Raw genomic sequence first — 14,430 nt, forward strand, 5'->3', positions numbered from 1 at the left:
GATCAAGGGGGGGGTGAGCAGGGATGTGTCAAAGATGCAACTAATCTCTGAATATATCAGGTTTAACTCCTGAAAATTAAACCGTTAAAGAAAATTTATGGAATGTTGACGTTTCTTTGTGGATTTTTTTTTTTTTTTTTTTGCCACCAAACTGGCTTTAAGGGGCTAAACATGTTTAAATCTACAAGTAACCAGAAATCGCATTTTTAATACTCTTTCAGGACTATATGAATGCAACCTGTTCATTTTTTTTTTAAAGAAAAACATAGTAAAAACAAACATGGATTAGACAAAGTCTAAAGTAACTGGACATATAAAATATTCCAACACAGCCCAGGTATTTATAAGCTGGATTGGTCTGAAAAATTGAAAAAAAAAAAAAAAGGGCTCCAGCGGCTACCAAATGGCCAGGGTAAAAAAAAAAAATATATATATAATAATAATAAAAAATAAAATAAAAACTTCCCTCAACCCCAGGGCTGTGTTAAGGCTGGCTTCACAGTGCCTCCCTGCAACTGCTATTAGTAAGGCATGCTGCTGCCTCTCTCCGCTACATGTCTTAATGTCAATCTGTCCGTCAGCCAAGAGTTCCAGGCAAAATAAAACATTAAACTTTAAGCAGAAATATGTAAAAAAAAAAAAAAAATCACGTTACATTTGACAGAAAACGCACTAAAGGACAAATAATCAATATAAGGAAATGCATAGAGCGTGTATGGTCTGCCCAGTCACCTCCATGGCACATTCAAACTCTTTCACTGGGCGTGTTCCTCATATTTCAGGCATATTCTGCTTTGAAACATGTCCCAAACTTTAGACAAAAAAAAAAAAAAAAAAATTTTACACTGACAGGGGCAAAACAGAACAAGCTCCCAAGATCGAGCAAACAAATGATTGTATTCAAGTTATATTTGCACGTGCAAGAATTTCAAGGCAAAAGCGGTTCTGCTGCAGACTGCCAGAGTCCAGAACACCGCTGAGCCTCGCTGATTCAAAACACTAAAAGAGACACACACCTGTGGAAGTTACTCAACAGGGCCCAAATATTAGCTTATTTGGCAAGCCAGGCGCTTTGAAACTCAAGAAGGGAAGGTGTCAGGAAATGTTTAAAAAAAAAATTAAACAAAAATGTCAGGCCACAAGTAAAAACAATAAGCCAGATACACGTGTGGGATTACTGGGAACCCAGCCCAGCAAAAATGGCAACAAACAAACAAACAACAACAACAACAAACAGGGGAAAAAATATAGCGTTTTGAACCAGTAAGTGCACTCGCTTCTCGAGCTTCGCTTCATTTTCTGTGAGCACCAGTCAGCCATGAAAACAGTTTTGAAATTCTCATCAACGTGGCGTTCGAGGACTTTTAGAGAAACACAGCATGAAAAGGTAGACTTCAAAAAAAGTGACATAACACATTAAAAGGTGGAACTTCAGGACAGTCTGTTTCGCTCACAGTGTCTCTCCAAACAGCTCAGATGGATCAGGAAGCGAGGGAGGTTTAAAGAATGTTCATCTTAATGGGGGGGAAAAAAAGTGCTCCAGTGTGGGGCGGTGACGCCACACCACTGGGCTCTTTGTTGACGTTGTCTCCTTTTTTTTTTTTTTTTCTTTTTTTTTTTGTAAATGAGTCACATGGCTTCAGGGCCACACAGAGATAACAGTCCCGGTAGTTAATGGAAATGTTTAGCTGACATTCGAAAGTTCTAGTATCCAGTAAAACAGAGCGTTTATAGAGTCAGTGAAGTAGTTGCTCTATTTATCTTTCTATAGTTTAATGGAAAAAAAGTTTGTGTGAGTGAGTGAATAAAAGAGGGGGCTAAACATAAGCAGAGGGAAAAAAAAAAAAATACGTATGAATGTCTAAGTGTAAACCTATGCGGGCCGCCTATCACGGTACAACATGATGTGTATTAAAAAAGAAGAAAAAAAGGAGAAAAAAAAAAAACAAGTGCTTCAATCTGACTACCAGCTTTCCACTGAACAAGAGCGCTGTGAGTTTGTAGCCTCCCGTAGCCCTGGTCTGCTTGGGCCTTTCGTGTGTGGGTGTGTGCGTGCATGTGAGTGTACGGTGCGCAAGACGTTAGGGATGAACTCAAGGCAGTGAACAGTCATCCGGCCCGTCGCTGTTTGAGGCTGTGTCTGAGCCTGCCGCGTCAGAAAGCAGACGTCCTGAAGTGACAATGACCGCCCTCCGCTGCTCTTCCTCACCAACACCACCCTTCCCCTGGGTGCCCTCAATGTGCTGGATTGCCTGGAGACACAGAGATGGTAACGGATGTCAGTGACAACAGCACCCTCTAGTGGTGGAATATGAGGCAGGATTTTGGGTCTTACTTGAACGATGGTATCTAGGTTCTGTCGAGATGTGGACACTGTATTGATAACTGATGCTGGGCCCATGGTTACCACAGTAACATGGTGGGGCTGAGGAGTCTGGGCAGGTGCAGGAACAATGACTGTAGCGTGGTGTGTAGGTGCTGGGGGAGTAGCAGGGGCCAACACCTGGTAGAAAGGTGCAATCACCATTTATTATTCTCATGTTATCACTTATGCTGACAAGCAACCTCAGTGCACTGGAGCCACATTTTCAACCTGCACAAAGTACTATAAACATATATTATACTGAACTGGTAAATAAAGTACAAATTGGCAATATGAAAGAATTACAGTCCGAATATAAATACATCAAAAGTTTAAAATGAGAAAATTCACTATTTTAAATCAAAATCAAATTGAACTTGATGGCAGCAACACACCTCAAAAAAGTTGGGATGGGGGCAAAAAAAGAGTGGAAAAATAAGTGGGTAGTTAAAAAAAAAAAAAAAAAAAAAAAAAAAGTTGGAGGAACATTTTGCAACTAATTAGGTTAATTGGCAGCAGGTCAGTAACATGGCTGGGTATAAAATGTGTATCTCAGAGGGGCAGAGTCTCTCAGAAGATGGGCAGAAGTTCACCAATCTGCAGAAAATGTGAAGACTTTAAATATTTCATCATCTACAGTATGTAATAACAAAAGATTCTGAAAATCTGGAGAAATCTCTGTGCGCAAAAAACATGCCCAAAAATCAATATTGGACACCTGTGATCTCCAGGCCCTCAGGCAGCACCGCATTAAAAACAGGCGTGATTCTGTCACAGAATTTTTTTTTTTTAATTTACATATGTATGTATGCAAGTGACTGCAACTTCACTGTAAATGTTGGAACAGTCGTTTATGAGAGACGTGAGTTTGCAAACCCCAAAAGATACCAGCTCAGATTAAAAAAAAGAAGAAAAAAAAAAAAGACTGACATGGACTTCTAAGGGGCAGCACGGTGGCGCAGTGGTTAGCACTGCTGCCTCACAGATAGAATACCATCTGGAAGGCCTGGGTTCGATTCCACCTTGGCCCAGGCCTCTCCCTCTCTCTGTGTGGAGTTTGCATGTTCTCCCCGTGCTTGCGTGGGTTTCCTCCGGGTACTCCGGTTTCCTCCCACATTCCAAAGACATGCACTTACTGGGGTTAGGTTAATTGGCTAATCTAAATTGCCCATAGGTGTGAATGAGAGCATGAATGTGAGTGTGAAAGGTTGTTTGTCTCTCTGTGTTGGCCCTGCGACAGGCTGGCGACCTGTACAGGGTGTACCCTGCCTCTCGCCCTATGACAGCTGGGATAGGCTCCAGCCCCCCCGCGACCCTGAACAGGATAAGCGGAAGTGAATGGATGGATGGATGGATGGACTTCTAAGTATTTATTTACTGATGTCAGAGGTAAAGTCTTGTGCTTAAGTTTGTGGAGAGCAGATTGTTGTGTTTAAGGACTACAATGTGAATCGCCATTATGAAACCAAGCATGCAGAGAAATACAAGTGTTTGGTGGACTCTGGGGCACTAATATGCCCTGAGAAAAAAGAAGCATTCAAAAATGTGCCCCTCTCCAGCAAAACCGGAACAAGACAGATCGAGGATGCTGAAGGAAATCTGGAGCTTCAGTTAAAAAAACAAAGCGGACAATTTTGACTTTTCTCCCTCTTGGCTCAGAATGAAAGCTGTGATGTCCACAACACAGCACTTTAACTCATCTTTGTACATGAGATACGAAAAGAGTTTGAGAGTGCAGAGGAGCTGGCAGCAATGTGCTCAATGAAAGGGACTAAGGCAGGGAGTGATTCATTTACAGAGGTAACTGCATGCTTGGATAACCTGGGGCTGAAATGGGACAAACTAGCTGGTGTTACAATGTCGGCCTTTTCAAGCGGATGCAAGATAAACTGACTGAAATGGACCCATAACTGAAACTGGCATTTCTGCACACCAAGAGGTGTTGTATACATCAGTGCTAAAAATGAACCATATCGTTGATGTTTTAACCGAAATAGTTAACTTCATCAGGGCAAGAGCACTGAATCACAGACAGTTTGTCACAGACATGGTGACATAGGCTACCACACAGCTGTCAGGTGGGCACAGCCTGTGCAAACTGCTAAAAGGAGTATGGGACCTGAGAGCAGAAATTCAAGAGTTTTGTGAGAAGAAAGGCGAGGACATTCCAGAGTTCTCAGATGCTGAATGGAAGGCAGATCTTACATTTCCTGTTGATGTGACTGCACTAATGAATGAACTAAATACCAAACAGCAAGAGCCCATTTGCACATGAAATGTAAAGCCTGGTGAAGGCTTTCATGAGAAAGTTACAGTTTCCTTCAAGCCAATTAGAGGACACCATTCTTACTCACATGCCAACAGTGAAGGGAGCCATACCATCAGCTGACCGCCTCAGCTGGTACTCATCCATGTTAGGAGCCCCGCACGATGAGTTTTCAAGACGCTTTGAAGACTTCAAAACAGCTGAGAGTGAAATGCACATGATTTCAACTCCCTTTGCTTGCAGTTTGGATAAATGCACTCAGTGTTCAGCTTGAACTCATTGACCTGGAGTCTGATTCACTGGCAGAGCTTCAAGTCAGTATCACTGCTGGATTTTAATTCTTCTCTCAAAGAAAAGAACTTTCCACACATAAGGAGACATGCTCAGAAGATGACGGTTCTCTTTGGATCTATTTTCATATGTGACCAATCAATCAATCTCAGTGAGGAAGTTTCAGAACTGAGTTCAGCTTATTGGGGCCACCCTCTACAACAGACCCAGTTTCTCATGTGGCCCCTTGGGAAAATAAATTGCCCAACCCTGTTTTAGAGCAAAATGCGCTCCCATTTTGAAATGCAAAATACAAAAAAAAAAAAGCAGACCCAGGACTGCTGAGCAGCTAGAATCCTGTATCAGGGACAACAGTCCTCTCCCAAAGGTCCAGCAGCTGGTCTCCTCAGTTCCCAGGCGTTCATGGACTGTTGTTAAAAGAAGCAGGGATGCTACACAGTGGCAAATGTGGCCCTGTCCCAGCCTTTTTTCCAATGTATTGCTGCCATCAAATGTTTTTCCCTGAAATGCTACAGTTCTTACTTTAAATATTTTATATGTTTCTATGTTGTTTTGTGAATAAAATATGGGTTTATGGGATTTGAAATTTATTGCATTGTTTCTATTATATTTTACACTGCAACCCAACTTCTTTTAAAAAAAAATGAAGAATTCTAAAAACAAATACAGCTGAGAAATATACTGAATACTGATCAGATGTTAGCTACACAGCCTAAATTCCAGTTTTATCAGCGGATGATACGACGCACATGGAAATGTAACGAACACAGTTTCATGAAATCAAACTACTTTCATAAAGCGCTTTCAGTAATCACTGCAGGGTCACTTCAAGGAATCTACATAATGGTACAGAAAATGACATAAATGTTGAGATGAATGTACGTGTGGTCTGAATATGATGATCAATATACCTGCCGACAAGCACTACCAAAACTACTAAGACACGTCGCTTTATTTGAGGGGACACAGAAAGATCTGGTAATGATGAAGGAGTCCTTAAGTAATCTAGAACTAGTGATTAATTAGTATAATACTATACTAAAGACAACACAACAGTGATTACTGTGGAGTTTATTAGTAATGAATGAGTAGTTACTGTTTTGTGGCCGCCACATTTGGAGTTTAGTTCACTAGGAATGACGCATAAGGAAAGCAGAGATTTAGACTGGTTTTCAGGTAAACATCAACTAAAACTTAATGCTTCAATAAGTCTGTTTTCCCAAGAACTTGCACTGGAAAATGGATGCTCGCGTCCTCTATTAAGTTAAGTAGCTGTGACAGTAACAAAGAAAAGAAATCATACCTAAATTAGCTTTTTTTTTTTTCCCCCCAGTAATTCATTGATGCCGAGGCAATTCTGCAAATAGTGATACTGACTTGAGGTTTTTATTACACAACTCAAATGACAATGTGTCATATGGCTAATGTAAAGGGCATCAATCATCTTTTACCGCAAAGGCCCAGCTGCCACAAGGAGCGGATGGGGCAGGGATCACACGGCGATTGATTTGGCATCATGTTCAGTTAGGGTAAGCCTGCAGTAACACTTTGCTGCAGCTATCGGGGCAGGAGACGGCACCGGCAGGAGACGCGCGATCGCCTCATTTAACACACTGTAAATCTGTCTGAGCTGCTGACAGCTCTCACTGTGGACGTGGACCGGACTGTCATGTGCGACTACGTCGATGTGAGATCTACGGTACGCTCTGGGACTAGTCTAGTTGTGTGTGTGTCTGTGTATTTTTAGAAAACGCAACACACTTTGACATGACTGACTCAAAGTACATAAAAAATTTACACACTACGGAGGGAGGGGTGGAGTGGGGGAATCTGGTGCCTGCCAGCTGATGAATTTAGGCTAATGAGCCGAAAATAAACACTTTTACATTTTTTTCGTGTCAAATTTAAGAGCTCACTGCACCACGGCCTCTGTAAATGTCGCAAGGATGAGCAAAGATCCAAAAAGTACAAAGGAAATGCTAACAAATAAATGATGGATTAATTGCAAAAATCCAAAAATTATAATCAGATGGAGTATTGCCAAATGAACCCCGTCAAGTAAGCCTAATTCCTTACTTAAGCCATTGCTTAAACTTCTGAGTTGAGCAGTGTTGGAAAAGGATGTCTTAGTTCTTTGTCAACTGATCCAATATTCATGTCAAAGCTGAAGGTTGATCTAAAGGTCTGATTTTCACTCTTGATTTCCCATCGGCAGCTTTGTGTGAAAAATGGTTCTAAAATCTGCTGTGTGAAACACTGAAAGCATACAGTGGACTTTTCTATATTAGGGAAAGCGCATATATCTTAAATGTATGTGAATTAGTGATATGCAGATGTTTCAACCTGTGGGCTGTGGGCTGGAGTAAGGTCCCTCTCCAGCTGTTTGTGCTGCTGCAGACGGACAAGGCTCTGCGTTTGGGCCTGCTGCTCCTGGAACTGCTGGGCGATTGCTTTCAGCTTCTCTGGGTACAACTGGGCATCCAGGGAACGCATCTAACATGCAAAAACACAATATAATAGTTCCATAAAATTAAAACTACAGCAGTCAGTGGAATTCTAGTCTCCTGAAAGTGTACTGTAATCTTTCTATGTCACCTGTTCTTCCAGGTTCATCCTGGCTGAACGTTCTTTCTCCAGCTGCTGCCTCAGCTCGATCATCTCCCTCTTCAAGTCCTCAGTCTTCTCCTCCTCCAGGATGTCCGGTGAGCCAATCCCTTCATCCTTTTCCTCTGCACGCCTCCTCTTGGGGGAGGAACCGCTTAACTCCTAGGGGAGAGCAAACAGAAATCGGAGCTCTGGCTTAGATGAATGTTAAGACTGATGATAGTGAACCCACTAACTCCTTTGCAAACAGCAGGGTAATGCTTTACCTGTATGATTCGTTTGAGCTGACTATTCTGCTGCAATAGACGTGTCTTCTCCTGCTCCAAAGTAAAAATGTACTCCGCCGTCTGCTGCAGAATGGCAGCCTGAAGAACAACGTTACAGTTTGTTTATGAAAGCGAGTTCAGACCCTTGCGGCTACAGCCAAGTCATCGTCTAATTTCAATCACTGTTTATGACCCACCTTGCTGAGTTTCTCTCCATCGCTGTGTGGGATGAGTGTTTTAAGTGACTGGAATCCAGCATTGATGCTCTGCATACGCCGACGCTCGTTGCTGTTGGCAATCTCTCTGCGGATTCGCCTCTCTTGGTCCCGAGCTGTTTCTGGGGTCAGAGGAATGTTGGCCAGGCTAAGAGAAGGAGGGGGAAGGAGATGGGACACTATTAGGGAAAATAAATAGCTTAAGAAAACCTACAAATAAACCAATCTGTGTTGCCACACTTATGACCTCAGGAAAACTTAAATTGCTGCTGAGAATCAGCTTCCTTTGGAGCTGTCCATGTTAAGATTAGAATGGGAATAACACCAGTTCCACGTGTCTAAATCAAATCTTTTTTTGGTCAAAACAGATTCCTTCAATTTGGGTCTCCCGTACTTCAGTGAGCACTTGTCTTCATTTCTCAGAATTACTTCAAGACAACTCACAGCTGAGTATGAGGAAATTATTAGTGGCCAAATTAGTAAAATAATTCCAAGCACTGGCAAGCCTCTCCTCCTAATGATTCTTACTGGAACTACTTTATACCCCAGAAATAGTTCCAATAAAAACAGCTTATGTCACAGTACAGCTTGCTCCACTCTTCACCAGTGCAATAAACCTGCAGCTGAATTAAGTTTGCATATACCAGAACCACATCACATAAGAAATCATCCTGACATTGGGGGAGGGGGGGGCTGACAGCATTTGCTCCCCTTGACATCTATTTTTTTGTGAGCTGACCCTTTAAATTGTGTATTTATATCACCACCAAAGAGCAGAAATGACCGGCCCATTGCTGTGATTACACAGGCATTTACGACGGATCTGTCCTTTCAGCCCACCAGCAACTGCATGTGCCATTGCTCATAACTGAAATTGTTGCAAATCTATAAAGGATCACGAGCTCCATGTATTTCAGGGTTAAGCACTGAGAGGTAGAGCAGGGATTTCACCCTATACAAAAAAGTTCCATCCTATTTTTGGCTGTATCCACCCTGCTGAAGGGCTGTTGAATCTTAAAAGCAGCACATGTGCTATTACAGGTAACCCAGGCTTACTTAGAGCAAGCAGCATAAAGTTTATGAACATTCCCATACTCAAAGTGTGAGGCACTGTATGCCATATGTTGAAATTCAGTTTGAGTGGAAATTCTAAGCAAACTTCCTCTAACATCCTCTGTATCGAGCTCAGTATCTCTGGGACCCTCTCTAAAACCAAGCTCTTATCTGTACTGACTCAGCTGCCTCAGTGCAAACACTGGGAACAATTGTGCAGACACAGATTAGAAAAGCAGCCTGCATGTATGTGTGTGTGTGTGTGTGTGTGTGTACACAGACCCACACACGTGTAGCAGCACTGCAGCAGCAAATCCAGCAAACACATCCACTGCCAAAACATGACCAACTGAGCCTGAACTTCACAAACACTGACCACTTCAGAGCCTGAATTAGAGCGTGAGCGTGCCCATCACTAGGAAACTAAACAGCTCAACCAACAGGCTGATTAAAATTGATCAAATTGGAATATAGTTCTGCAAGTATCTTCATCTTCTTCCTCTGGCTGCTCCCTTTAAAGGTTGCAGCAGTGGATCATCTGCCTCCATCTCACCCCATCCCTAGCATCCTCTTGTCACACCAACCCTCTGCATGTCCTCCTTCACTACATCCATGAACCTTCTGTGAGGCCTTCCTCTTATCCTCCTCCCCGGCTCCATATTCAGCATCCTTTGTCCAACATATCCACTATCCTTTCCTTGCACAATTCCAAACCATCTCAGCCCTTCCTCTTTAACTTTGTCTCCAATAGTTTCATGAGTATATTAATATTATTAAGTCAGTTTTCAAGCAGAAATGCCAAAGGGGCTCAAATATAGCAAACTGAAAATCAGACTTTAACTGTTCCAGATTAAAAAACAAACAAAAAACTTGTAAAAAATAAAACTTAACAGCGATCTGCATTTTTAAATACAGTTATATTTTACAGACCCAGTGACAAATCAGCAAATTATTAACAAATTATGGATTTCAATGAAAAATAAATTTAATATTAATTGTTAAAAGAAAAATGTGGCAGAGTTCGGTTTAAGTTTAAACCCCATTTAAAGTTTGTCTGCGTTAAGTTTTGGCTTTCCTTGCGGTGCACCAAGTCCCCCGAAGAAAACAGACTACATTTCCCAGGTGCCCCTGTCGCTAAAAGCAGCAGCAACAGTTCCAGATCCCTCCGCCTCCCTCTTGAAACAGGGCTGCGGACGTATCGATGGGCCTTCCGCGACATACACACACCCCCTTATTAATAACGCCACTTTTAATTTTCCTGCCTCCCCGCGAAAAGCCAAATGTCCCCTTTACCGGACACTTGAAAGGAAATGCATTTTAATCGCCCCAAACACGCTCCAACCGTCCTCACAGTGCCCGACACCACCTCCGCGTTGCGAGCAGACTTTCGTGTCCTCCGCCATTACAACAATGCGGCAGGCAGCATGGCAGAGGTGCGGGATGAAAAAGACGCAGTGGAGGCGGCTCCATAGCGCGAACAAGAAGCGCAGAAACGCCCGTTAAACTACTGCCGCCTAAAATAGAAGCGATTACGACATCAGTAGTGCATTTTTGACGTTTGAGGTGAATGAAAACAGGGCGCCATAAACAGGAAACAAACGCCAGACCCCCTCCACACCCCCCCCCCCCCCCTCCCCCGCCATCACTTTTAGCACAAGCCACAAGCATGGCCGCACTACCCACAATAACTTCGGCTCGCCGTGAAGCGAAATCGTCAACCCCCACGATGTGCGAGGCGAAAATAGACCCTTTCACACATCAAGGGGCTCACTCGCTTAACTTTTCCTTTCTGATGTAAATTTCAGCACATACAGGAAACGTGTGAGGGATTATTTGAGCACAAATAGATCGGGAGGGGGGAATGCGTTCCGGAGCGAGTAGCAGCGTGGTGTGCACGGAACCACGTGGTTTATGTTTGTTAGCCACAAAATACATCGATTTCGCAGGCAAAGGTGCAAAATAAAAGCACGCAGAGGACGCTGTGGTCACAGCGGGAGCCCCCCGCGTGCTCAGTCGCCTCTTAATCTCCGCGTTTGATGTTAATTAATGCCCGCAGCTCCGCGTGAGAGGGTCGTGTACACAATAACAGATCGGATGGAGCATGTTGCCCGAACGACATCGCTAAGTGCGTGTGCTCTCAGCGGATGACTTGATGATGAGAATAATGATAACAGGCACACACGTTGTTGTGAAGCGCGCGTGGAATACACACCTACAAAGACCACCAATCACTTCTTTCTCCGTTTTCCTGAAATGTTGCAAGGAGGGCACCTTCTGAGTTGGTACCATGAAATACTCCATGCTCGCCTCTCGCCAGTTTGGTCTCCCCCTTAAGAAAAAAAAAGAAAGAAAAAAAAAAAAGCAGCAAATAGTCTCCGTGGAATAAAAGAAAAATGATGACGCTCGTGGGCAAAAATCCCCGTGATCCGATGCGGGTTAAATCCTCAAAGAAGATACGAATGCCTCGTCCGTGTAATGTAGTACTTTGAGGCTGCTGAGAGTTGTAATGTTACTCGACTTCCAGCTGATGGGGTTCCCTCGTTGTGTGTGGCGCTCTACCTCTCTCTCTCTTTCTCCCTCCCCTTTGCTTTCTCCCTCTGCATGACCGTGTGTGTGTGTCTGTGTGCGTGTGTGTGTGTGTGCAGCTGATCGGATGGCTTTCAAGGCGGGAAACAGCTGGTAGGAGTCACACACTGCACTACCAAAAGCCTCCTTCCGCAGATGGGGGGGGGGGGGGGGACTGCGCGTAAACAAAGGACTATTTAGCGCAGAAATGCGCCGACACATGTGGAGACGCGGAGGGAACCGAAACGCTTAAAAAAACAAAAAACAAATAAACAAACAGCTGATCTGTGATCAGATCTGCCGTTATAGTGTTGAGTTAAATCATAAATCGTCTCGACTCACGCTTGCCTCAGTTTCAGTGTAGTCCACACAGAGGGTCTATAATTTTAACCTAAATAGGCAGTTTTTACATTTTAAATCCTTTTTGTTTTTTAAGGCGAGCAAACGTCAGTGCACACTGACAGCTCAGACTGATAAGTAAATAAAGAGCGGGACTACTACAGGGGTGGACAAACCAACAGCTGCGATAAGGGAACAAGAGGGATCAGCTGACGAGTTGGCAGCGCTGCACAGCAACAGCGCACCGGGGAGGGCTTTTAGGGACACATACACACACACACACACACACAGCACGGCTGAATGTTAATGTTCACCATTTTGGGTGTGACAGACATTGGAAGCACAGGAGGCTAAATTACAGTAACCTAATAATTTGTTAAACCGAGGCTATATGGCGCGCATGCAGCGAATAAGTCACAGGGCGGGAGCAGCACATTTGATCCGGATTGTGCAGCTTTATCTTCTCGATGGCGCATTTTAGTAATTACCTGCAGGTGCGGCTGCACGCTGTCAAGCATTTAGAGAAGAATAGAAGAATACAGCTGTGAGTGATCGCTGTTAGGCACTGTGGCAGTGATTCTTAAGTGGGCCTGTGCGGTTTACCAATGTGCCAAATGCCAAATATTTCCAAGAAACAACCCCTGTTTACTTTTTATTCATACAGCCTACATCATTATATACTTCTCTTTATATAATCTACGATGTAATTATTATGAATTATAATATTAATTTGTTCATGAATGCTGAATCACATCTTGTATTTGAATTGCGTTTTAAGTAGCCTATACAGTCTTTAATGGCTTAAAATCAATGAAAACCCCACAAACATGCTTACCTATTACTTTCCATGAAATTTTAATGTTTTACAGCCGTGATGGTGCAAATTTCGATGTACGTTGTACGAAAAGCAGCTGATGAGATGTGAGGACAACATGAATACTCCATTCAAAGCCATGTAGGGCCCATCAAACCCATGCTATAAACCTTTCTTTTTTTAATGAGTAGGCACCATGTCTAATTTGTTCATGCTCTCGAAATTGCGTAGCTTTCAAGAATAATTAACAAGATAAAAATGAAAATCTGAACTGTTACATTTTTATTTGAAACTGAGGCATCAGCACTTTAGAGTGCTATAAAAACCAGAACCGTCACACTATGGGGATACATTTCTTCTTTATTATGGTTTATTTTTATTTTTAAAAAATGTAGAATGGTTAGATAATCGTATTTTATTTTCTTTTGTTCTATATTTATTTTCTTTTATTTTCAACAAATGTAATGCTCTGGAGGCAATTTTATCTTCCGCCAGGTAACTTTACGCCCTCTGGTGGCGGCAGGGAAAACCGAAGGGGAACCATTACTGTTGCACTGCACATGCTTGCATTCAGCATCACATTTGATGGCACAAGATGGGCAGAATAGAAGCACTTCAGAAAAAAAAAGTGTCATTGGCTATTATAGAGTTTGCTAGACCTCTGTTTGAGAAGGTATCTAAGCTGCTTGTTATAATGTGGATTCCTTTAGAAGTTATAACAGTGCAACATTATGTTTAAAAACCTGAAACAGCAGAAAACAGGGATCTGCTGACTGAACTGCTGTGATACTATATACAGTAGGATATATTACTGCAAAATACTTGCACCTTCACACTGCTTTTTTGTTACATCACCTCATCATCAGACCTTGTGCCCCCCCTCCCCCCATTTACTGTGTAAATGACTGCATGTTTGTTCTTTATTTTTCTTATCTGAAGGTGTAGGCGCTCTGCAGCTTTCATTAGAGTGTATAATGACAACAAAAGGCTTCTGATTCTAATATACTGCAGTAGTTCAGAGTTCAGCATTGACCACATCCCTACAGGTGACTCAAACACAGTGCACTGTTATTGTGGTTCCACTGACTTTATCTGTAATATATTGATACCAAACAACAACAACTACAGTACAATCACATTTTTTTTTCCACATTTGAATTTTAAAATCTAACACACTGACATTTTACATGCATTTCACATTCCAAAACACAACCACGTAATTGTACTGTTACTGTCCCTGGGTTATGGTGAAACCTCAGAGAGGGATTGATGGCTGGGGAACTGCTCACAGTGCCACGAGGAAAATTACTCAGTTGCTGACATTTTCACACGATAGTTTAGAGAGGCCTAAGTGTTTATGAGGTAAAATCATAATATTGGTATGCGATTTCAAGCCAAATGGCAAAAATAATATTTGTTTTCTCACCAGTTGCAGGGGGTTGTTTCATTTTTCTTTTTCTCTTTTTCCCCCCAAGAATGCACTAAATTCTAGGAGTATTCAGCCAAATGTGACAAAACTGGCAAACTAAGTGCATTTCGTCAGGCTACTGGAACAGTAGTTGAATATTTTGTAAATAAATAAAAGGGGTTTTTTTTTGTTTTTTTTTTTTTAAATATGGTTTCTTACGGCTCATGGCGGCATCTTATAGTTTTAG

At 42.5% G+C, this 14,430-nt stretch overlaps 1 protein-coding gene across 1 annotated transcript; it reads right to left on the minus strand.

The window, feature by feature from the left end:
* Positions 1 to 1,610: 1,610 nt before the first annotated feature.
* On the minus strand, positions 1,611 to 11,584 carry tfap4 (transcription factor AP-4 (activating enhancer binding protein 4)). The gene is made up of 7 exons (XM_030736720.1): positions 11,270 to 11,584; positions 7,987 to 8,152; positions 7,790 to 7,888; positions 7,515 to 7,685; positions 7,263 to 7,412; positions 2,336 to 2,503; positions 1,611 to 2,252 (listed from the first exon to the last, which is right to left on the minus strand). Exons 1-7 carry the CDS (start codon positions 11,356 to 11,358, stop codon positions 2,094 to 2,096), a joined length of 1,002 nt encoding a protein of 333 aa, XP_030592580.1. The 5' UTR covers positions 11,359 to 11,584; the 3' UTR covers positions 1,611 to 2,093.
* Between the last annotated feature and the right edge of the window lie 2,846 nt (positions 11,585 to 14,430).

This window comes from Archocentrus centrarchus, chromosome 8, assembly GCF_007364275.1.
Source record: "Archocentrus centrarchus isolate MPI-CPG fArcCen1 chromosome 8, fArcCen1, whole genome shotgun sequence".
Taxonomy (NCBI): domain Eukaryota; kingdom Metazoa; phylum Chordata; class Actinopteri; order Cichliformes; family Cichlidae; genus Archocentrus; species Archocentrus centrarchus.